Source organism: Fringilla coelebs (genome assembly GCF_963513975.1).
Source record: "Fringilla coelebs genome assembly, chromosome: 3".
NCBI classification, from domain to species: domain Eukaryota; kingdom Metazoa; phylum Chordata; class Aves; order Passeriformes; family Fringillidae; genus Fringilla; species Fringilla coelebs.
In genome coordinates, this window is record NC_140030.1 from 100829260 (window position 1) to 100851170 (window position 21911).

The 21911-nt window shown below is 45.7% G+C and overlaps 1 protein-coding gene across 4 annotated transcripts; it reads right to left on the reverse strand.

Moving 5' to 3' along the window:
- Positions 1-8: 8 nt before the first annotated feature.
- On the reverse strand, positions 9-16723 carry DHX57 (DExH-box helicase 57). 4 transcript variants are annotated; one of them, XR_014615996.1, is made up of 25 exons: positions 16678-16723; positions 15243-15441; positions 14394-14546; positions 13947-14111; positions 12796-13598; positions 11250-11440; positions 10999-11120; positions 10540-10735; positions 9685-9809; positions 8492-8625; positions 7643-7697; positions 7145-7341; positions 6573-6689; positions 6163-6259; positions 5559-5732; positions 4834-5034; positions 4109-4385; positions 3467-3562; positions 3284-3367; positions 3024-3161; positions 2544-2618; positions 2001-2135; positions 1421-1621; positions 1049-1329; positions 9-83 (listed from the first exon to the last, which is right to left on the reverse strand). XR_014615996.1 is itself a non-coding variant. In XM_084201794.1 (24 exons), exons 2-24 carry the CDS (start codon positions 15434-15436, stop codon positions 1186-1188), a joined length of 4074 nt encoding a protein of 1357 aa, XP_084057920.1. In that variant the 5' UTR covers positions 15437-15441; positions 16678-16723; the 3' UTR covers positions 150-1185. The 4 variants fall into 4 exon arrangements, 3 of the variants coding, with proteins under 3 accessions (XP_084057920.1, XP_084057921.1, XP_084057922.1); XM_084201794.1 differs by lacking the exon at positions 9-83 and having other exon boundaries at positions 150-1329; XM_084201795.1 differs by lacking the exons at positions 9-83; positions 15243-15441 and having other exon boundaries at positions 150-1329; positions 16678-16722.
- Between the last annotated feature and the right edge of the window lie 5188 nt (positions 16724-21911).

A 21911-nucleotide genomic window follows, 5' to 3' on the forward strand; every position in this document is an offset into this window, starting at 1 on the left:
GCAGTGGCCATTCTCTGCACAGGCATGTTGGTCTTGATACTCCTGTCATCTTCCTCACAGGAGGATGTGTTGGTGTGAAACTCCTACAAACAATTCATGTGTATTTTTTAAAAAAACCAAACTCTTCTCCTAATAGTGTCCCTCCCTCCACTCATCATTCCCTCAGGCTCAAAGGTGTAGATCAGACTGGTGCTGGAGGCAGTGTTCACTCTGGTGACAGAAAGGTGACAGCCCAGTCCTGTCACGGCACTTAGTATTTGAGCAGCTTGGCTGCAGCAGTGCTCAGCACTGCAACTAAAAGCTGGGCCAAAGGGAGGAAATAATAGTTCATATTGCTACAGCATTTTACCCCACAGTGGAGCAGCCCAGTCCTCAGAACAAGAGTTTGGCTGAAAGCTTCCAAAAGTGGGACTTTGTTCCAGCTGTGCAGGGTGGCAGGAGGACTACCCCATACCAGAACATGTTGGCAATTAGCAATGGCATCTGCCAAGAATTCATTTTAATGCACTACAGCTGGTCCCCTCTCAGTTGTTTTACTTATTCCCAGTGCAGGAAGGGCTAAAACAGCCTGTCTCTCAGGAAAAATGTCCACACTGTCTTGGAGTTTTATCTTGTCACCAGAGCAACCTGCACTGATCCAAAACCACACTGACTGATCCAGTACATCTTACCACAGGACATGGTCTGAATTTCAGAACCTCAGTGCAAATCTAAAGGTGCTCACTTGTACAAGGGCTTTGGGTTGAACTGTAAACAGAGGGTCCCAAGTCAGCCAGACTGCCTCAGTAAAGCCTTAGTCAAAATGTAGAAGTGAGTTTAAACCAATTTGGGAGCAGCTCCCTATGCCACATGCTGCCTCCGGCTGTGACTATTACAAGAAATATCTGGCTAGCAGGTGTTTGTGTGACCAGAAAACACTACTACCAGGGCCTAGTCCCATAAAAAACAGGTTTCTATTCCTTCTGGAAGAGTTGTCATTTTCCCATTTCCCAGAGTCTAGTGTAAGCCACCTTAATTTCAACAAGCAAGCAAAAAAAAAAAAACCAACCAAAACTCAACAGTACAGTTGCCAACTTGTTTTTCCAGAGGTTAGGGCCTCATTTTGGACCAATAAATATGTCAGGACACTTGGTCTGTTCTCAGGCAGCAGCCATGAGTGATGCTTTACAGAAAGTTGTTCTGATGTCACTGCGTGGTCACAAGCTTGACAATCATCCCGATGATCCGAGATCCTCGGGGGCACATGCACAAATCCATGCTGGGATTCTTGATTTTATCCTGCAGCAGCTGGTCCAGCTCACAGCGCAGCTCTTTTACCAGCTCAGCCACCTGACACACGCGGTAAAAAGCAGAAAGGCAGGGGTAAGGCTCAGCTGCAGCTCAGCTCTGCAGCTCTCCCTGGACGGCCCCTCCTCCTCACCTGGTGAGAGGCAGCCACAAAGCGGATCCAGCCATCGTCCAGGGAGATGACAAAGTCCCCCTTGAGCAGCTGTATGTGCACCTGGCCGCCGCCCAGCAGCACCAGCGGGTACACGGACACCATGCTGCAGTCCCGGATGAACACACGGCTCGTCTTGATCTTCTCGTGGTACACCAGGTACGGGCTCTCAAAGTGCCTGGTCTGGGACAGGGACACAAGAGTCTGGTCAGAGTGACACTGCTCTTCCTGCCTCTGCCACACAGGCCAACTCTGCCTCTTCTGCAGCGGCAGAGAGCAGCAGATGTGCCCACAGTGCACCTGCAGCACTAACAGACCCTCCTTGACCCAACAGAGCTGCCAACTACTGTTGGCTCCAGAGGCTGTAGTTTAACTCTATGCCCAGGACACTCCTAACTCAGGAATGCACCATTATTTACAGTCCTAACACAGGACTGTTTGGTCATTAAGATTTTTTTATTTTAAACATCAATAGGGATCCTCACTGTAATTTTAAACACTCAAGCAAAAGTGATTTCTTTAATAAAAAGAGAGTATGCTTTGCAGAAAAAAGCATCCTGACCTGATAATTCACAGACGAAGGATGAATATGAACATAACCATCATTTTTAGTAACAAACTTCAGCTCTTCTGCTTTTGGTTGCATTTTGACCGCTCCTGTACTGGTCTTCTGGTATTTACCCTCTGGCTTTTTCACCTGTATGGTAAGAAAAAATGTTATAAAAATCTGCTGCACCAGAAAACATTTAACTTCATGGTTTAAATTTTTCAAAACCAGAAATTCTGTAGTAGCAACATGCCAAGTCACTGGAGACAGGTATTACACTCCAGGTGCTGTCCAACCCTGACCTCCTTTGTAACCTCAGCCTTCTAAAAAGGTGTAATTTTAAGTGGCTTCATCACATTTGCTGCTGGCTTCTGTGTGACACTGTAATCAGCCTGTAGGAGCAGCAGCAGTCAGGCAATACAAACTGGAGCTCTGAGACCACAAGCAGCAAACTGTCAACCTAAGCCAGGCTCAAGGCTGCCACACTGAGCCCAAATGAAAGTAGGCTGTGTGGACATACTAGATCAAAGAAGGGAAAATGAAAATGCATTCTTTTACCTGGACAACATTGGGATAGAGTGCAGCACACAGCATAGCTGAGATCAGCTTGATGTTCTCTGCATTTGAATTTGCCTGTGAAATCAATGGAGGATCATTAGGGATCCTACAGTTCAGTCTCTAAAGGTAAAACTCTGCTCCAGGAATGACTGAATTCCTGAAACTGCTTCGCTTTTACGGCTGCACTCCTGTGCTTTATAGAGGAGGATGAGTCACTGCTCCTGCTGCCTCAGGTTGGACCTGAGCTGTGTTTCCCCCCACTATCAATGGAACAAATTGGCCACCACTGTCCTGGTGCCCAGCTGAATTGTTCTCTGACATCTGGCTACAAAGTGGCTTGCAAGAGAAAGCAAGCACAATGGACAGGAATCCTACAACTACCAAACCCTGATCACCCTGATCATGTAACCCCAGGACTCTGGCCCCAGTCTTTCTGACAGCCCACATGAAAAACTGCACGGATGAAATGCTGTGAATTACCTCCTCTCCTGTGGCATCCAACACACCATCACCTCCTTGGGACCACTTCTTCTCAATATCCCTGGCTCTCAATCCCTCCTTCACAAAGCCAATGTCAGAAAGCAGCTCTGCAAACTGCCTCTTCAGACTGGCAATTTCCTACAACAGACAGAGCACTGTGATGGCTGCCACACCCAGCAGGAAGTCTTCCACAGTGGCTCATTTCTGTCACTGGGATTCCACCAGTCCCTCCCTGTGCCAGGCCACAAACACTGACCTACCTGAAGAACTCTTCCCGACAGAAAGTTCTCCCTGCAGTAGTTGTAGCTTGCTTGAGAGCCCTCTTTGATACTTAAACGCCATCCCTGATTGAGAGGATGGGAGGAAGCCTTTAATAAAACATTTCTGCTTGGATATCAAACACATCACATAACCCCAAGAGAGGCTACTGAGTTTTAACTCACCTTATAGGCCTGGAGAAGAGCCAGGTAGTCACTGTTTCCTACTGCAAACTCCAGCTTCTTTTTGTTTGCTTCTTCCCTTTTATCCCATGGTGACACCTAGACAGGCAGTAACAGGTTAGTGTGTCCTTCCCCTCACCACTTGGATGAGCCATTCTAGAGCTACATTGGTATTTTCACAGCAGCTCACAGGTCACAATGCAAATTTTCCCTGTGGATAACAGAAAATATGAGCCATTCAAAAGAGCACCTGATTCAATAGCCAAAGTGACAGTGAAGACACAGAGATCCAAACTGACCTCTGCATTCACAGCTCAGACGTGTCAGCTCCATCCATTTACACTATTTCACAATTTATATTACCAGCAATTTTCACACCAAATTCAGACAAAATGTGTGCACTTCTTAGCTAAAAGAATATAAAAAATAATATTCATTGTTTCTACCAATATAAATACCACTCTGGCTGCTACCACATGGTTTTGAGCTTCTGCTTTTAATGGGACTGTTTTAACAAGCACTGCATTAATACATAAACAGTTTAGGCTAGAAAGAAGAATTAAAATATCAAGTGTAGCGTGCTGCAAGTCACAAGAGCATTTTGCTGCTGCACAAAAGCACAGCCCTCAGGTTAAGAATACTTACAAAAGGTGACTTAAAGGCCAGGCTGGCTGCTATGGTGAGCGCAGGATCCAGGCAGCGGAAGATGGTACCAAACAGCATGAGCTTGCCAATCCTGACATCCACAGGCAGCGAAGCCAGGTGGTATCCCAGAGGAGTGAGCTTTTCCTCCGGAGTTAACGCTCCCAGGTCACGCAGTCGTGCCTTTGATGCCTGCAAGGACTCAGTCCTGGGGGGCTCGATCAGTCGTGATAAGACAGAGTGAAGACTCTGCTCAGAAAACATCTCCAGGATCTTAATTCTTAAGAGGAGGGGAGGCAAAGTTAAAAAGACAAAACAAAGAAAGAAAAAAAGCAGCTTAGTTCCATATACAGGATAAAAAAAGCGCAAGCTTTTGTAAAAAACAATTGAAAAAAGCAAACAGAAAAAGTGCATTGAAGAGCACACTCCATAGAAGAGGGCCTGTAACACAAAGCTGAATCAGGGAGCAATGTAGAGTAGTGAGTCTGTAAGAATAGATCTCTATTTAGTACACTGAGGTTTGAAATAAAGTTTTTACTGCAAAACTGTAATTTGTGCTGCCTTGTTTCCTTTCAGTACAAAGGGGTGTGCAGCGTGCAGCAGGGACAGGAAGGCCTCTTCCTTTTATGTTTGCATGATGATGGTGCTTGCTGTGGGTTGTTGCAGGTGCTCCCTGCAGCAAAGGAAGGACATTCTGCACGCTGGCATTTTCAGGAAACACAATTTACCTTAGACAGAGCTGCTCCAAGGGCACTCTCTGTATTTCTGGAAGCTGTTGTTTTACAAGCTGATGGTTGTAGTGGTGGCTGCTGAAGAGGTGGAAGCAGACGCCTGAAGCCACACGTCCTGCTCGCCCTTTCCTTTGCAGAGCATTGGCCTTGGACACAAAAGTGTCCTCCAGACTTTCCATTCCTTTGCTTGGGTCGTATCTACAGGAGAGCAAGAGACAGGCTTGTATTCACACAGCCACAGAATGGTTTGGCTTGGAAGGGACCTTAAAGATCATCCAATTTCATCTTCCTCTGCTACATGCAAGGAAGATGAAATTGGACTACACCAGGTTGCTCAGAGCCCTCTCCAGCCTGGCCTTGAACCCTTCCAGGATGGGGCAGCCACAGCTTCTCTGGAAAACCTGTGCCAATGCCTCACCACAGTGAATGATTTCTTCCTAACATCCAATCTAAACCTGCCCTCTTTCAGTCTGCAGCCATTTATCCTGTCACCCACCCTTGTAAGGAGCACACAGAGAACAGGCTGGAGGCTGAGCAGGCAGATGCTGCCAACTTCTGCATGGATACAATTCCCACCCCTGCACTTGGATCTGACTTAGACTGGCTTTCTCCACCTTGTAGCAGCTTTCTACAGACCTAGTTTCCTTCCGGTTTTTCCCAGCTCTTTGGAAAACTCAAGGCTTGAAACAGTTTACAAAACCCCAAGGAATAAATGCCAGTACCTCTTCTCTTTCATTTTTCCAGAGTCAATCACATAGACCACGTCATCAATGGTGACAGATGTCTCTGCAATGTTGGTAGAGATGATGATTTTGGTAACTCCTGCAGGAGGCCTGAGGAACACAGACTGCTGTTCTTCACTGGATAGTGAGGAATGAAGTGGATAAACCACACACCTGCAAAGACAACAGGACAAGATGCTCAGGGCATCTCCAGCCTCTTCCTTCTTGGGAACAATCTGCCTGCACACACTATCCAGACACTATCCAGAGTGTTACTTCTCCTTGTAACCATCCAAGGCCAAACACAACCACCATTAAATGTAACTCAGCAAACATTCTGAGATTTCAGCAGCCTGGATCATGCAGAGCACAAAACGGAAAACACTCTTCACTAGGGTCTCCGAGAACTTTAACAACTGACCTTCCTCAGCTGAGGAGACAAACAAAAGGAGGGAGCCAACAAGATAGAAAAGGAGTTATCCTGACTGGAGTCAGTTCACACATTTAATCAAGCTAATTTATCCCTGGATAAAGGCAGGCTTTGTGCAGGAACTAACTCTTTATTTATGGGTAAAGACTGAGTTTTGGAGCTTCTCTGCCTTACCTCTTGCTGTGCCTGTTATTAAAAAGAGCATTAGTCTGAAGCTGTTCATAAAGCATCTTGATTTCTGCTAGGCCAGGCAAAAATATCAACACAGCACCTATATATGTAGATAAAAAAAGATTAAAAAAAATCACTCAACAAAAAGGACAGCACAAAATTTTATTAATGTGCAACTATTGTACTAAAAAAGCACACTATAACAGTCCTTCACAAAAGACTTCTCAAAGTAGACAATTTTCTCACCTTCCCCCTCCCATGTATATCACAAGCTTTGTAACTCAACTAGCAATTTATTTTTTCAAAAATAGTCAGTAGCTACAGAACCTCTGCATGCAAATCATTAGCTTTGGGCTGTCCAAGAAACTTCCAAGAATCTTCTATCATTTATCTCCCAAGGACAATGAAATTACCTGGGGGGTATGAATGTCTGCCAGCAACTATCCATTCCAGCAAGGCTTCAATTAATTCTAGATTAACTTTGTCCAAATCCATGACAGACATTGTTTTCAATACTGCCTTGCTAACCCCTGGGAAAAAAGAAATAAAAGATGCAGTAAATCCATGTCTTGGAAAAAATATCTGTAGATGCATGGGACCAGTTACAGCTTTGTTTAAAGAGCACCTGGCTTAGACCTGAAGAGAGGGCAGATCCATGCTGTGCCTCAAGCAAAGCTGCTTCAGCAAGAACAGATACAGAGAGTGAAGTGGGACTAACAAAGCATCTGAAAAGGGATGGAAAGAGACAGTAGCTGAAAATTGTCCATTTTCAGATGCTAAGAACTAGTTTCAGCCAAGACCTTTGCGTGTAGTTTAAGAGAAAAATGGGTTCTCTTTTCTTTTTTTTTTTTTAAACCAGCAGGAAGTTTCTCATCTGGAACTTCACAAGTGCAAAACTCTGAATTATAGATAAGCATTCAGCTTACAGTGATAATATCCCACATTGTCTGTGTGCCAATTTATTAAATTTAAGAGGGGAATTCACCTTTATATCGTGTAAGGAGCTGCTTCAGAGTTAATTTCTGGTCTGGGTCTGAATCTCTGACCACAGTGTCAGTGGTTTCCAGAAGGCCAGCACGCCTCAGGTCTTCCTCTACTTCTTCAAATGCAGTTCTTTTGTGTCTCCCATTCTGTTCTTGCTTTACCTTCCTCCTGTAGGGACTGCTGTCCTCTAAAACATACCTGGACAGCAGAAGAACATTTGGTAGTGTGAAAAGAAGCCAAACAGTCTCCTTCTAATAACTAACTGCAGAGATAGGGTGTCTAAAATATTTTTTTTTAAGTCTGAGAGGAATTTTGTATAAACCACAGATAATATGAAGGTCAAGGTGCTTTAGTAGAGCTCCAAGAGTGCAGGTGACAAGGGAGATCTGACAGGATTTACTTTTAAAATAAATGCACAGAACTACTGCAATCTCAAGGTCAAAAAGTGTAACCTCAACCTCACCACCCAAATACATCTGAGAATGTGTGAATTTCACACCTTGTCATTGCAATCACATCTTCCAGAAAAAACTGGTCCACAGGAAACGTTCGACCTGAAAGAAAACACGAGAATAAATCTATCTACACAATAAATCTATCTACACAACAGCATGGAGAAAAGAGGAAAAAGACCAAAGATTATTGTAGTTTTATACAGGTTACTATGACATACACTGGTTTCACAGCTCTCATCTACACTGCACTCTTCAACACAATTTCTGACTAGGACAAATAGTGGGTGTCTTCCAAGCCCAGAGTGCTCAAGGCCAGGTTGGATGGGGCTTTGAGCAACCTGGTCTAGTGACAGGACATTCCTGCCCATGGCAGGGGGTGAAACTAGAGGACCTCTAAGGTCCCTTCCATCCCAAACCAATCTAGGATTCCATGGTAACATGCACAATGAACTCACACAGGCAGAGAAGGGCAGATACACCCAGGGGAACACACCCATGTTCCTCTCCAGCTCTACGTCATAACTCAGCAATTTAAAAGGCACATTGGGCTAAAGGTGCCCACATCCAGCTGGATCCTCTCACTGATCCTTTTCTCACAAGGATACAGGAGAGTCTTCAGCTGTGGTGAAACTAACCCAGGGAACCATGTCATGCACACACCATATAATGATTGTCTTCTGAGGAGGGAAATTCTGCTGGTATACAGACAGCACAAAAATGTCAAAATTTCCAAGTCCTTTCTCTCCTAAATCTCATCAGTCTCTCCCTTTAAGTCTTCAGCATCAAATTTCTGGCATACATCCTCATCTTGAATTGAGAAACACTTTGCAAGAAGAAATAGTGAAAACAAATCTCTAAAAGGATGAATGACAATAAAAATGAATGGTTTTCACCTGGTATGTTAATGATTGGACAGGAGTGGAAGTACTGAGAGAAAAGCTCAGCATTCAGGGTGGCACTCATCAGTATAATGCGCAGGTCTGGCCTCTGAAGCATTATATCCTTCAAAACCAGCAGCAGGAAGTCACTGAAGAAAACAGGTAAAAGAACATTTGAGTGTCTTCAGCATTAACTTTCAGACTATTTTTCTCCCCTTCTGTCCATCTTCCTGGTGTTTTCAACAGCACAGCAAAATCATCAGAGAAGTATGAGCTTGTTGGAATAGCCTAGTGAAAAGCAATCTGACTCTTTTCTGGTTGTCCCTTACTGGAGTGTCAGGATTCCTTAGCAAAACCATTTAAACAAAAAGTTTTATAAACGACTTACATTAATGACCACAAGAACATCAGATAAGAAATTAACTCAAAGTAACAGATGAGTCCTTATTGCTCCTCTTCTTCACTGGAAGAGTTACTCAAACTTACCCACTCTTCCCTGCTCACTGTATTTTTCCCTCTATATTTATAGCTTTTGGGGCACGACTAGAAGACTGTCTTGAAATGATTTTAAATAAGAAAGAAGAGGAATCCTTGAGAGACACAAGCTCTTTTAAGTAGCTGAAATACCACCTGAGCTGCAGAATAATGGGTAAGAGACAAAGCCTCTCAGAAACCCACTGCACTGCAGTGTTTGACAAGGAAAACGGAGATGTTTGCCACTTAATTTACAGAGATACTGACAGACATTATCTTTTGCCTGTGATCAGCAGCTAAGTGAGGTAAAACTGCAGGAGGCTAGAGGATAGGACAAGACTGTCAAGTAAAATCTACAGGCTGGAAGGAAATGTGAGCCTTTGTCCCTTGCTCTGCTGAAGCCTGCATGTGAAGAATTACAGTATTTGATAAAAGTTGAAACAAGGAAACTTTAAGAAACAGCTTTGGTTAAAGAATTACTTAACCCTCCAGCCCTATCCAAAACCTCTTTTCACCGCTGCTGCAATGTAAGGGCGCTTTGGAGGCACAGCAATTTCTGAGAGATGTGCTTTCTCACAAGCTGCTGCAGCACAATTTCCTACTGCACAAAGACAAGAATGTAAACCCAGACTCTTTCCACCATCCCATACTACTGCCACAGGATCAGCTATTTGCACCTTAGCCATCTTTGACTACGTTTCTCCATTTTGCTTACAAGTTAAGAGATTATTTACCTTTCTTCTGTTCTTTCGTGAACTTCATCAACAATAACATGAGTGACTCCCTGCAAAGTCAGATCTCCTTCCAGCCTTCTCAACAGCACACCAGTAGTACAGTACAAAAGCCTGGTAGCTGAGGACTTGAAGGGTAAGACAAAGCATTCAGTTGACTCTGGGCAAATTAACACAGTGCAAAGAGAGTATGTGCTGCTGTAAAGCATTTGGTTTCAGCTCAATGCCAGGTTTGACTGAGAGGGAACAAGCAAGCCCCGATGGAAATGGATTTTTATTTCTTGACTGACACTGACAACACCTGCTTCTTACCAAGGGGCATATGAACTGATTTTCCTGTGGATACTGTTTTCTGATAAACAACTCAGATCTCTCTTTCTAGGAAGATTTGGCGAGTCTCTTCCTAGGAAGATTTGGCGAGTCTCTTTTTTAGAATACTTCTTGGAAAAAGCTGCAACACAGACAAAACTTCACTTCCAACACAGCAGTTTTTGTCTGTCTGTAGCTGTACCCTTCAGTCTCCACTTGGGAGACACATGGGAATGCAACAGGCAGAAAAGCAGCCAGTAGCCTTCCAAAGGGCAGCAGGATTATTCATGCTCTCAAACCCCATCACCTCGCTCAATAGAAAGCAAACCCGCAAGACACAGCACTGCACTCTCATTCTGCAAAGTGAACTGTGCAACTTGAGATGAAATAAAACACAGAACATGTTTCATAGTATTTTATAAATATAGATGATACAAACTTGCTTATCTCACTGCATGGTAGGTTTAGAGCAGAGATTCTGTACACTAGAGAAGCACTAAGCACATTTTAATAGGAGTAAATGAAAACCAGCAAGCAAAGCATATGTACCTTTACACTTTCCAGACGGATCTGATACCCAACAGTGAGTCCAATCCTTTCTGTTCTTTCCTTGGCTACACGTTCAGCCACAGAAATGGCAGAGATCCTGCGAGGCTGAGTGCAGATGATGTTTGCAACTCTGCTTGGAGAGCCTTGTAATGAAGCATCCAAGATAAACTGAGGAATCTGAGTGGTTTTCCCACATCTGCACAACAAAAATCAGGAATTAATTAAAAAACCCACAAATGCAACACCTTCCACCCACATAAATGGACTGCATTCCACTGGAAATTTGCTTTGTTTCATTTGTGTGATCCTTCACATGAAGTTCACCTAGGACTGCTGTCACTGGTTACACTGGTCAGAGATAAGCCACCACCCCAACCTTCCCAGAACATGGATCATATTTCATGTTATTCTGTGTATACTTTAATACATAAAATCTCTATGTGCAGTGACATTCCTTACCCTGTCATGCCACTCACAACAAGAACTTGGTGGCTCTCAAGCAAACCCAGAATGTTTTCTCTCTCTTGCCATGCAGGGAGCTTCTGTCTTTCATACAGCATGGACTGAAAGTGCCTGGAAGACTGATGAACAAAGACAGCACAGCAATAAGAACACCACTGGGATGGAATAGAACCATCTGAAACAACAGCTTGTCTCTTAAATATTTATTTCTCTAAAGTAAGCACAAAGCTATGTTCTGCACACTGTACCTTTTTCTGCCGAAACTGTGCGCAGATTTTAACATTTTCATTATACAGAGACTTTGCTTGCACATCATACTTTTTGGAAAGCTTCTTCTTCAAGTTCACGTAACTCTCATTCTCCACAACAACTTGTTCAGGCTCTTCCTCCTCCTCTTCTGCCACCACCTCTTCTTCCTGAGGATCTGACACTGTTGAGGCTTGAGACAGAGAGTGTACAGTTAAATATTGTTATTAGTAAGGAACAGGCAATGAAGGAAAGAGACATGTTCCAGCAGCATTTCCAACAAAGAACCTTGTTAGACTGGGCCTGAGGGTCTGCAGGAGTGTTTCTGACATGCATTTAATTCAACACCATCAGCAAACCTCCCCTCACCTCACCAAACCACCCACAGCTTCTCCAGCCCCATCCCACTTGTCCCTACCCCTGCACCAAGGTCTGGGTGGCCACACTGGGAGCCAGCATGGTTAAGTGGTTTGCCTTCCTGCACATTTTCCATGTGCCTCAGCTCACTTTTCCAATACACAACCACTTCTGTGCAGTACAAAATGCTTATAAATTAGAGTAGCTTTAATTAATTAAGTGTTAAGTCACTGTCAAATACTTTTAAACCAAAGCTGAAACTGGACCAGGTGCTTCAGTGCCTTTGCCTATCAACTGAAGCAGGACTTGCTCAGACTGTCAGCCAGCCCTTGAAAGTTTTAAAGCTACTTTTACTAAAAAAAAAAAAAAGTATTTTATAGCATAAGGAATATTTTATAACTAAAGAAAATTATTTGGGATCTCAGTTTCTGGAACAAAGCTGTCTTTCTGCAGAAGTGTTCAAAAAATGGAATACTCTGTCTCACTGTAGCAAAGCCACAGTTTGTCACTATTTAAGAGCTCTACAACTTGATGCACTTGAACACTGTCTTAAAAAAAGCTTGCCTTAGATAAAAGTAGTTTTGGAATTGAGAGCTGGAAAGTCACCCTGCCACAAGTGACACAGACCCAACTCTCCCCCTATGAAATCAACCTGTCTGCACCAGCATAAACAGAAAGGAATGATGCTTGAACAACGTTCTATAACCACTTTCCACATTTGCTCAGCCTTAAATCCACCTTTCTAAGTTAATCTTGAGGAGCTGCTGGTAATTTTAAGTAATCTAAAAAAAGAGGTTTCTGAATTGATGAGTCGCAGATGCAGCAAAGCTTGCAAAAACCTTCCCTGTTCCCTTCCAAGCACACTTCTCTGGTCCATTCTGGTGAGCTCACATCTCCCACTGCTTTCCATGGATTGTGTGGCAATGGGCATCACTCACTCTGCCAAACCAAACCTTGTGCTCCTAGAACTCAGTTCTGGCCAGCACAAAACCTCTCTGCTGCAGCTTGTTTACAGAAGGAACTTCCTGAGGCACAGACAGATCACGGATCTGGCTCACCACATGACTTCAATCTCCAGAAATAGATTTGGAACAGATGGCTGAACTGGGGGCTCTGCCTTGTCTCTCTTTTTTTATTTTAAATCTTTCTGACTGTTCTTAGCCCAGAAACCACAAAGGAGATTTGGTGTACCTTCAGCCTGTTGATTTGAAGCAGGTGCACTCTCTGTCTGTGGCTTTACAGGAGGTGCTGCCAGCAGGGAGACAGGAGGAACACTGAACTTGTGATGAGTATTGCTCAGGAGCTCACTGATCTCATGTTCATCTTCTAAACAAGTCACCAAGGTGTACACCACTGGCTCATGAGATTCTGCAGCTGCCAAGGCCTTTCCAAAGAGGAACTCAGCAATGTGCAGACGACAAGCAAGAGGCAGATTCTCGTCAGTGGAGTAAAATGCCACAAGAGGTGCTTGAAGGGGATACTTGTTCTCGTCAGGAAATCTCACTTCAAGTTCATATATGGGACCATCATTATGTCTGAGATGAGCATCGTCTACAGAGTTCTTGGATGTGTTTAATGGATGGTTTGGAGGGAATTCATGTCTAAATCTGCATTTTGAACCAAACCTGCAGCCTCCTTGGAGGTAAAATTTACATATTTCCTTTGAAGTCTGTTTTGCTGTGTCCCTTGTACTTTTTTGTTTAGATTTACTGAACCTGTGTGCTAGGTAGTCCAATTCCAAACTAAAAGTCCAAACACGATTTTTAATCCTTTCTATGAATTTTTCTCCACAAATTGACCGGAGGGCAAAAGCTTCTTCTTGTCTCTGCTCTAAACATTCCTCTTGACTGGCTTCAGCAGCTGCTGCAGAAACTTGCATCTTCTCTCCATACCTTTCAGAGAAGCACTGCAACAGCAAATCCTCCAATGATGCCCCAATATTACCATTGCAGGATCTCAGCACTGCCCGACAGCGCTCACAGTCAAAACCATACCTGCACCAAAACAGAGAAAACAGGACAACAAGTGAATGAGAGGCTCATATGAAGCAAAATAACCACAGAACTGCTTGATCAGGCCCACAGCAAGGGAGCATGCATGGCACTGCCTCACACCTCAGAATGCAGCACTTAATAGTTTCAGGGTTAGATTTCCCCACTCAACTACAGAAATTAAACTCTTCAGAAAAAGTTGTCACATATAGAATGCTCCCAAACCAAGCAAATGTATTGAATAACTATTAACCTCTGAGCAAAATGGATGAAGAACACAAGGAGGGCTTACAGAGTATTGAGACCAGCGATCTACCTCTTCATAATACAAATTATTCAATAAAGCATCACCTGGAGAGTTTGTGCACAGCAAATGAAGACACTTCACTGTCTACAATTCTGTGCTCAGCTGGCTCAGCAGACAACCTTGGCATTACATCAGAAGCTTCCTGCTCTGTTGACCAGCACTGTTCATCATCCAGGTAATCAGGCTCATCATCATCTTCTCCAGCTACACTGATAAAAAGAGTTATCAAGTTAAAATGAAACAAAAATAAAATGTTGAGTAGACATAAAACTCTGCCTCTACAGTTTTAAATCCTTCATTTAAAAGGTAGATTTGGCTACCCATCTTCCAGAGTTAATATTGTAGAATATTAACAAAGCAGAGTCAAAACCATAGGATTTGAGATATAATTAAAAGTTAAGGGAAAAAATACTGTTTCCATTTCTAACAGTATGCCTGCTAAAGCATGCTCATGTAGAGAAGCTGGAAGTAGTGCCTCCATTTAAACTAACTCTGATTCAGGTGCCAGCTCCTGCCCTTGCAGCTCTTGAAGGAGTTCTTTCACTCTTCTCTGGTTCTCTGATGTCATGTGTATGGTCTGCAGAGGCATTCTTGCTTCAGGTCTCTGCTTCATTTGCCCTCCTCTTCTGGCAGGGGCACTTGATCTGAAAATTAAAATAGGACATAACCATGACTTATGTGCCTGGCTCAAATGTTCTTGACTGAATTGGGATACTAGGGCCCAAACTTGTAATTCAAAACAGGAAAATCAAAATAAGAGAATTCCATCCCCTAAGGATTATTTAGCTGGAATCACTCTTATGTGACCACGATTTCTGAGTCTTTATCTGCACACACATTGTATCCTATGTCAAATCCAAAATTATTTACTGAACACTTTGCTAGGCAAAGCTGTTCTTAGACAACAATACAACCACATATTTCTAAGCTAGATGGGTCAAAACTCACACAGGATACTAAAATAATTCCAAATTGCTGATTTTCCAGGGCCCAGCTTCTGTTTTGCAATACACAAATATTAATATCCTGTGTTTATTAATGTGTTCTGACCAAAAGTGTCCTGAAATTACTTTATGACCAAAGAAAAAAATCAGAGGTTATAATCTTTAAAAAATAAAACACTTAGCTAGGTATCAAATCCATAAAACATTACTCAAAACAGACATGTAAAAACCACTTCATACTGAAACAATTCCATCACCCTTTCACTCTTCTCTATATTCAAACATGTCCAAAAACCAGCCCCAAATGTCTATGTATGTTCAACATACAGTATCTCAAATGGTCCAGAGTATGCCAAACACCTCTATGCCAATCCCCCCCCAAACCAACAGAAATACCTGGATTCTAGCCTTGGTTCCTCAAAGAGACAAAAATCATCTCCATCATCCCAAATTTTGGTTGAACATTTCCTACTTCCCCCAAGCTGAGGCTTGTTTGAATGGCCACTGCTGCCTCCACGTCTTCCACCACCTCCTTTGCCTCGTCCTCCTCCTCTGTTGGGCTTTCCTCTTTTCCTCCCTAACCAACTCATGTTTCCTTGGGGAAGAAGAGGAAAAAACAGTCCTTAGTTGTGAAGATGATTAAGCCCATTGTGTAAGTCTGAGCACACATTATTTTTCTAAGTGACAAGGCACCCTCTCAAACCACTGTTGATTATCTGCATGTTGGTGTGTCTGTATGCACCTGGAGCAAAAAATATTCTTCTGGAGCATTGTTTAGTGAGTTCTGTGGCTTTAGAAAATAAAAGTAATATTCCTCAGCCAAAAGCTGCAGGTTTGACAAAACCCTCTGGCAAAAGCATGAGCCTACCAGCAGTGCTGCCTAAGCTGGGAACCCCAGTTCTGCTACTCTGATGGGACCCTCTTGGACACAGAAGCCCACAGGACAAACCTTAAAGGGAAATTTCACAGAAGCCACTGCCCTGTCACTTTTTAATTCAGCAGCATGCAGGGCTGAGACTAAAAGGTGGAAGGGAAGCTAAAGCCCAAGATACAATGTTTTTTTCCCACATTATCGCACACTGGGCTCCCTTCTGCAGGGAGCTGTCCATGCTGCTGAGCCTGGTCAGGGCAGTGACTGGACTTGTCCTGGCAAACAGGCGGCCTCCTCCCCTTCTCTCAGTGTCTTTCCCAGCGCTGACAGCCCATCAGCACTGCCCAACATTAACACATCCTCCTACGGTACCTCCTGCTAATGGGAAGCTATTGCAGGAGACAGTGAGCAGCTGGGGGCAGCCCGGCAGGAATTTATTCCCTGGATCTCTGCATTGGCACATCCACAGCCAGGACAAGACCTGATGTGGCCGCCCACAAGTAACAGCCCAAAGGGCTTGGGAAAGGGGCAAATTCCCCTTTTGTGGACGCTCTCCCACTCCAGCTCCACTGGGGCTGGCCAGGAGCCCACAGCCACGCTGACCCCGCCGGGGCCCTTCGGCAGAAGTGAGGGAGGGAGAAGGGAGACCATGAAGGGAGACCACGGCAGGTGCCCCGCGGCCTCTGTCACACACGGCTCCGTCTCCTTCCTCCCAGCTCAGAGCACAGAGCCCCGGGCACGGAGCAGCTCCGCCGGCTCGTCCCGCCCTTCCCCACGGCACCTTCCCCTCCCCGGCTGTCTGGGGACCCCCAATCCTCTCCCAGCCCCGCTCTCCCCGGACCCATCCCCTGCCCACCTCCCCTCAGCCGCCCTCGCAGAGCCCCCGCGCGGCCCCTTTCCTCTCCGCGGAATCGTGGCACCCCCAGCAGCTCCACCACTCCTTTTCCCCAGCGTTCCCACCTCTCTGCCCGGTACCGGCCGGACTCTCCGATCCGGATCCGAGGCGTTTCCCTTCCGGGCCACGGCGCCTCCGCCCGCCCCGCCCCGCCCCGCCCCGCCGCGGCCGCCCCGCCCCGCTCCCCGCGCAGCGCCTGGCGGTGGGAAATGCGAGTGGCTTTAGGCTGCCGTGCCTTTGGATATTTGTGTGTGTGGCCGGAACAGTGACACCGGCTGTTTGTTTCTCAGCAGGCGTGCTGATTTTGAAAGTGTCTCTCGTATTCCCGAGTGAACGATGCTTGAAAGTCTTGGTAGGTGCTCGCTGCACCAAGCCGCAAGTTCCTGAGGGAGCTGGGAGGGCTCGGCCTGGAGAAAAGGAGGCTCGGGGGGTCTTCATCACTCTCTGCAGTTCCCGACAGGAGCAGCCAGGTGGGGGTCAGCCTGTTCTCCCGGGTTGCAAGTGACAGGACGAGAGGAAATGGCCTCCAGTTGTGCCAGGAAGGTTTAGATTGTCTATTAGGAAACGTGTTCATGGAAGGGGTGGCCAGGCATTGGGACAGGCAGCCCAGGGAAGCGCCATCCTTGGAAGTGTTAACCCTGGGATGTGGCACCTGGGGCCGGCCGCGGGTTGTTGGTGTTGGGTTAATGGCTGTACTCAGTGGTCAGAGGTCTTCTCCAACCTTCGCTACAAAACTCAGTGTGTGGGACTAAAAGGGAGGAAAGTGATACCAGTTTCAGAGTGAGGGTGACTAAGTGACAAGAGACCCCAAAGCTGTGTCACTGAGGGGGGGAAGGCCTCTCTGCCATGCCAGCACGCACAGGGTCGCCCGTGACAGCTGCCCTGCAGCACATCCTGTCGGGCCTTGACTCTCTGGATGGAGACCCCACAACCCCTCCAGGCAACCTGTGTCAGGTTGGAGTTTAAAGAAAAAAACTACCACAAAAATAAAAAGAAAATTTACACACTGGTTTGGCTGTATAAGAACTACTACAGCCCCCAACCCAGCGACAACACCTGCCATGAGGGTGTTTCCTCAGGGTCCTTCTGCAGATGGTTGCCACAGCCACCACTCTGATGGTTCATTTGGGTCTGCTCTGCCACAGAGAGGCTCCCCACCACCCCCACAAGGGGAAGAATGCTTCATAGCAATGCTGCTGACTCACATTCCGTGCCACCCAAAGGTGCCTGCTCCCCCAGGGCTTATGTGCTCTGTGGACCCACCTCTGGGAGCGGCCTGTCCACAGGAGATGGAGAGTCAGCTCTGGGAGAAGTGGCTCTCTACAAATGCATTGCTCTCTCTAAATGCAAATGATCTCTACAAATGCATCTCATGGGGTTTTGCCTCTCAGATGCCTTCTTGTCTTGAAGCGAAAATACTTCTATTCTCATACACCATTCTCATTTTTTAGAGGGGGACTGCAAAAGGACACCTGAGTTTGTGCTTGAGGAGAACAGTAGATTTTGTTCAATTTTCTTGTTTTTTTGCTTCTGAAATAGCCAGCTCCAAAAAACTACAACAAAACAAAAAACAAAACAAAAGCAAACAAACAAACAAAAAAAAAACCAAAACAAAAATCCCCTAAAACCTAAGCAACAACAAAAACAAAAAATCCCAACAAAGAAATACTGTGTCCTCTGTCCCTACTGCCTGACTTCATAGGTAGCAGCATCTTCCAGAGAGCTTCTGTTAATTTAGGAGCCTGTCCTTTCAGCTCCTTTGCTGGGGCTCCACATTTATCTCTGCTGCACAGCAATTATACTGAGTTAGGCTGTGCAGTTTCCCATTTCACATTTTCTGCCTGGAGGGTATCTTTGAAGCAGATCTTTGCCTTTCAGGGAGAAATCAGTCTGCCTTTTGTTACTGTGCCTTCTCCTTTATGTCTCCCTGTTCTTATGCTTCAGAGTAGCCCAGTGGACTGGCCCAAGCACTGCACTGACAGCCCTGCCCTTGGGTTACTTGCATTCTCCACATGCTCCCTCTGGAGCAAAGAGCCCTTTAGTGAAGGGCTGATCCTCCTTAGGGAACAAATTGAGCAGGTGTGGAGGGCTGCTGCTCCCCACCCTCCAAACCCATAATTATTTATACTCAAAAGAAAATTTTTCATCATCTAGCAAGAAACAGAAAATACTCAGGTGCTGGTTCATGTTGCTGCTCCCCTGCCATGGCTACTTTGGCAACCTTGCCCTTGGCCCCTGCGCCTTCTCGGCCCTGGCATCCCTAGGAAAGCCAGGGTGTCAGCAGGTAGGGAGGAGCTGGTCCTGTTTCCCTGTCCCCAACTGGAAGTTGTCTTTTTTGGATGCCACAGGAGGTACTTAAGGCCCTCTGAGCCTGGCAAAGCAGCAGGGCCACAGCAGCCACAGCACGGCCCCACGTGGCCCCGCTGCCGTCACTTCCCAGGGCTCCTCGTCCTCCCTCCCTCCCCAGCCCTGTGCAATGCTAATTAAAAAGTCAGAAATTCTGCATCGCCTTCCTCCAAGTGCACAGTCCTGGTTTTTGCATGGGCACATGAGGATGTGACCTGAAGATTATATAATTAGAAGGATTTTGTTATACTTGCATTTCAAATCAGTGATTAGCATGTGACAGTCCCATCTTGGGAAATGTCAGGCCACCATTGCTCTCCTCTCTCTCTTGCTCTCAGTGCTAATTCCCAACTCTAGCAACCACCAGTGCTGAAGGATCTTCAACTAGCCTGGGGTAAGTTTAAAATGTACTCTGCTTGGGGTGGGGTTAATTATGCCATTTATGCCATTTATGCCATTTTTCATATCATGGATAAAGCTAGAGCCATAACTAATTATATTGTGTGTGCAGCACATAAAATTGTATTTAAAGTGTTTTGCATCTTCAGCTCCCACGGTCATTTCCAGCTGATTTCTTCTAAGATTCTGAATGGAGATCTAGCTTCTTAGTGTGATGGACAATCTTGTTAGGCTGCATTTATAGTGAGGTTTCTAAATTAGTTAAAAAGGCTTTTTTTTTTTGCTCTCACCATTTACAAGCTAAATTGAAGTATCATGCTGAACTGACTTATATGGCTCACAGCTGCATTAGACTTAGTTGGACACAAAGTGCAAGAGTGATGAGAGTAAATAACTGATTTTTTGTTCTCTTTAGAGGACTGGGGGTTTTTCTCCAAGTGGGATATTTAAAACAGCCAGCAATCTCAGCCAGCAGCATTTAGACAGTCACCAGGAAGATCCCAAGCATTTATTTAGGAAAACTGTGGATGCTTAATAACTGAAGCAGCAAAAGTGCACATGGATTCTTGCACTGTTACCCATGTCCTGAATTCAGAAGCAGAATGAGGCAGGAAGCTGGACAAACAGTAACAGGCTCCAAGGCTCCAAGGCTAGGCTGTGAACGCTTTACTGAACCCTGCCTGCTTGCACGCTGAAGCTTGGTGTAGTCCCTCAGTCTTTTTGATCTGTGATCCTCTGCACAGCTGATTCTCTCCCCCAGCTGTGCCATTCCACGTGGGGTGAGTGCTGGGAGGGGGAACACGGTCGCACAGTTGCAGTTCAGGCTGCAGGACCTGCCTCCCCTCTCTGCACCGGGCATGGCTTTGTGCAGAAACCGCACTCCTGTGCTGCCTCAAGGGCACAACTCACTGGGACCTCATCCATCCATCCATCCATCCATCCATCCATCCATCCATCCATCCATCCATCCATCCATCCATCCATCCATCCATCCCTCCCTCCCTCCCTTCTCCCTCAGGGATCTCATGGGAAGTGTGTGCTGGGCCCAGGCTCTGTTAACAGGTTGGCTGCTGTGCTGGGCAGGAGGGGCTGCAGTGCCAGCTGCTCGTGCAAGGCACCAGGGCAGGGTTCTTTGCTGGCCACCAGTGGCCAGCAGCATGGCAATCACAAACAGCAGAAGTTCTCTGGTTCCAGCAGATTTGGCTGCTGGAGGGGAGATAGAAACAAAAGGGGAAAATATATCTTTTTGCCATGATGGAGGAATCTGGTGGCTTTAACACCTTCAAATTATTCTCTGGGCTTTGCTCTGGAGATATTATTCTGACTAGATGAGAACTGCAGGAGTGTAAATGAGTTTTAGTGCTCAGCTCTGAAGAAACAAGCACGTCTTTGCCATTTCTTGTCCCTAAAGCAGGCGACCTGGGCTTGAATGGCAGGCCAGGACAGCCTGGGAATGGCTCCATGTGACTGGGTACTGAGCCTGGCCAGTGGGGAGCTTGCAGAGGAGCAATAACATCTCCTTGTTGATGAGGGAACAACCCTGTGGTGGCTGCCATGTCAGACAAACCTGGGATTTGCTGCAGGTGGAGGCCTGGCAGTGGTTTAAGAAGGGGCTTGTACTTGCTGCTGATGTGCACATGGAGTCATGTCTGTGTGTACAGGGAGGGACTTGCTCAGGACTGAGACAAAAACATGAAGTGGGGGATCCTCTCCAGCTTTTAACTGCCTCAAGGGGGCTGTAAAAGATGGATCCAGAATCTTCCCAGAGGTGCACAGTGAAAGGCACTGGGTACAAACTGCAGCTAAGGGAAACCCTGACTGGATGTAAGGAAAAATATTCTTCTTCAGGGTACTGGAGGGCCCAGAGAGGCTGTGAAGACTCCAGTGTGGGAACTGTCCAGACCAGAGCTGGACTGAGTCCTGAGGAAGTTTGACATTACTCTTGATTTGAGCAGGAAGTTGAACTAGAGCCATACAAGGGCTCCTGCTCACCTTGATTCTGTTGTGAGTTTAGGACTTGTCAGCAGAGGCATGGTTTGACCAAGCACCCCACATCCAGGGTCTTTGGGCCAAATACCAATCCTATTCTCCAACCCAGTTTTGCATCCTTTAGGCACAAGCCAGACACTGTTCAGCCAGCTCAGGCTCCCTGAAATCCTGATTCCTGGTGAGGACAATCTTAACAGCTTCCCCACCCACAGCTGGGGGGAACAGAGGACAAACCTTCACTGCAAACTGGGGCAAGGCTCATGTTCTGTTCCAGTGATGAGGAAGGACTGATTAGTTTTGCTTCTTATATTCAGCAATTCAGGAGAACCAGGGAGAGAGAGGCAATGTTACCTATTCACCAAGTACAGCACTGAGCCCTAAGTTCTGGGAAGTAGCCAATGTTAATGCAATTATTTAACATAACAAAGAACCAAGGGGTAACTCAGGAAATTGCAGGCTGCAGATAGAGGACACACAAAGACTTACTCTGGTAAAACAGGTAGAGATTTTCTGGACCCACTTAACCAAGGTCAACCTACTTTGCAGTGCAGTCAGATAGCAAAAC

Excerpts from the sequence above, each read along its gene's own strand:
- DHX57 (XM_084201794.1), bottom strand. The coding sequence starts at position 15,436 with ATGAGTTGGTTAGGGAGGAAAAGAGGAAAGCCCAACAGAGGAGGAGGA. Across the intron at positions 6,260-6,572 it reads CAGACATTCATACCCCCCAG|GTGCTGTGTTGATATTTTTG; the intron begins GTAATTTCATTG and ends CTACATATATAG. Across the intron at positions 3,368-3,466 it reads CTCTTCTCCAGGCCTATAAG|GGATGGCGTTTAAGTATCAA; the intron begins GTGAGTTAAAAC and ends CCTCTCAATCAG.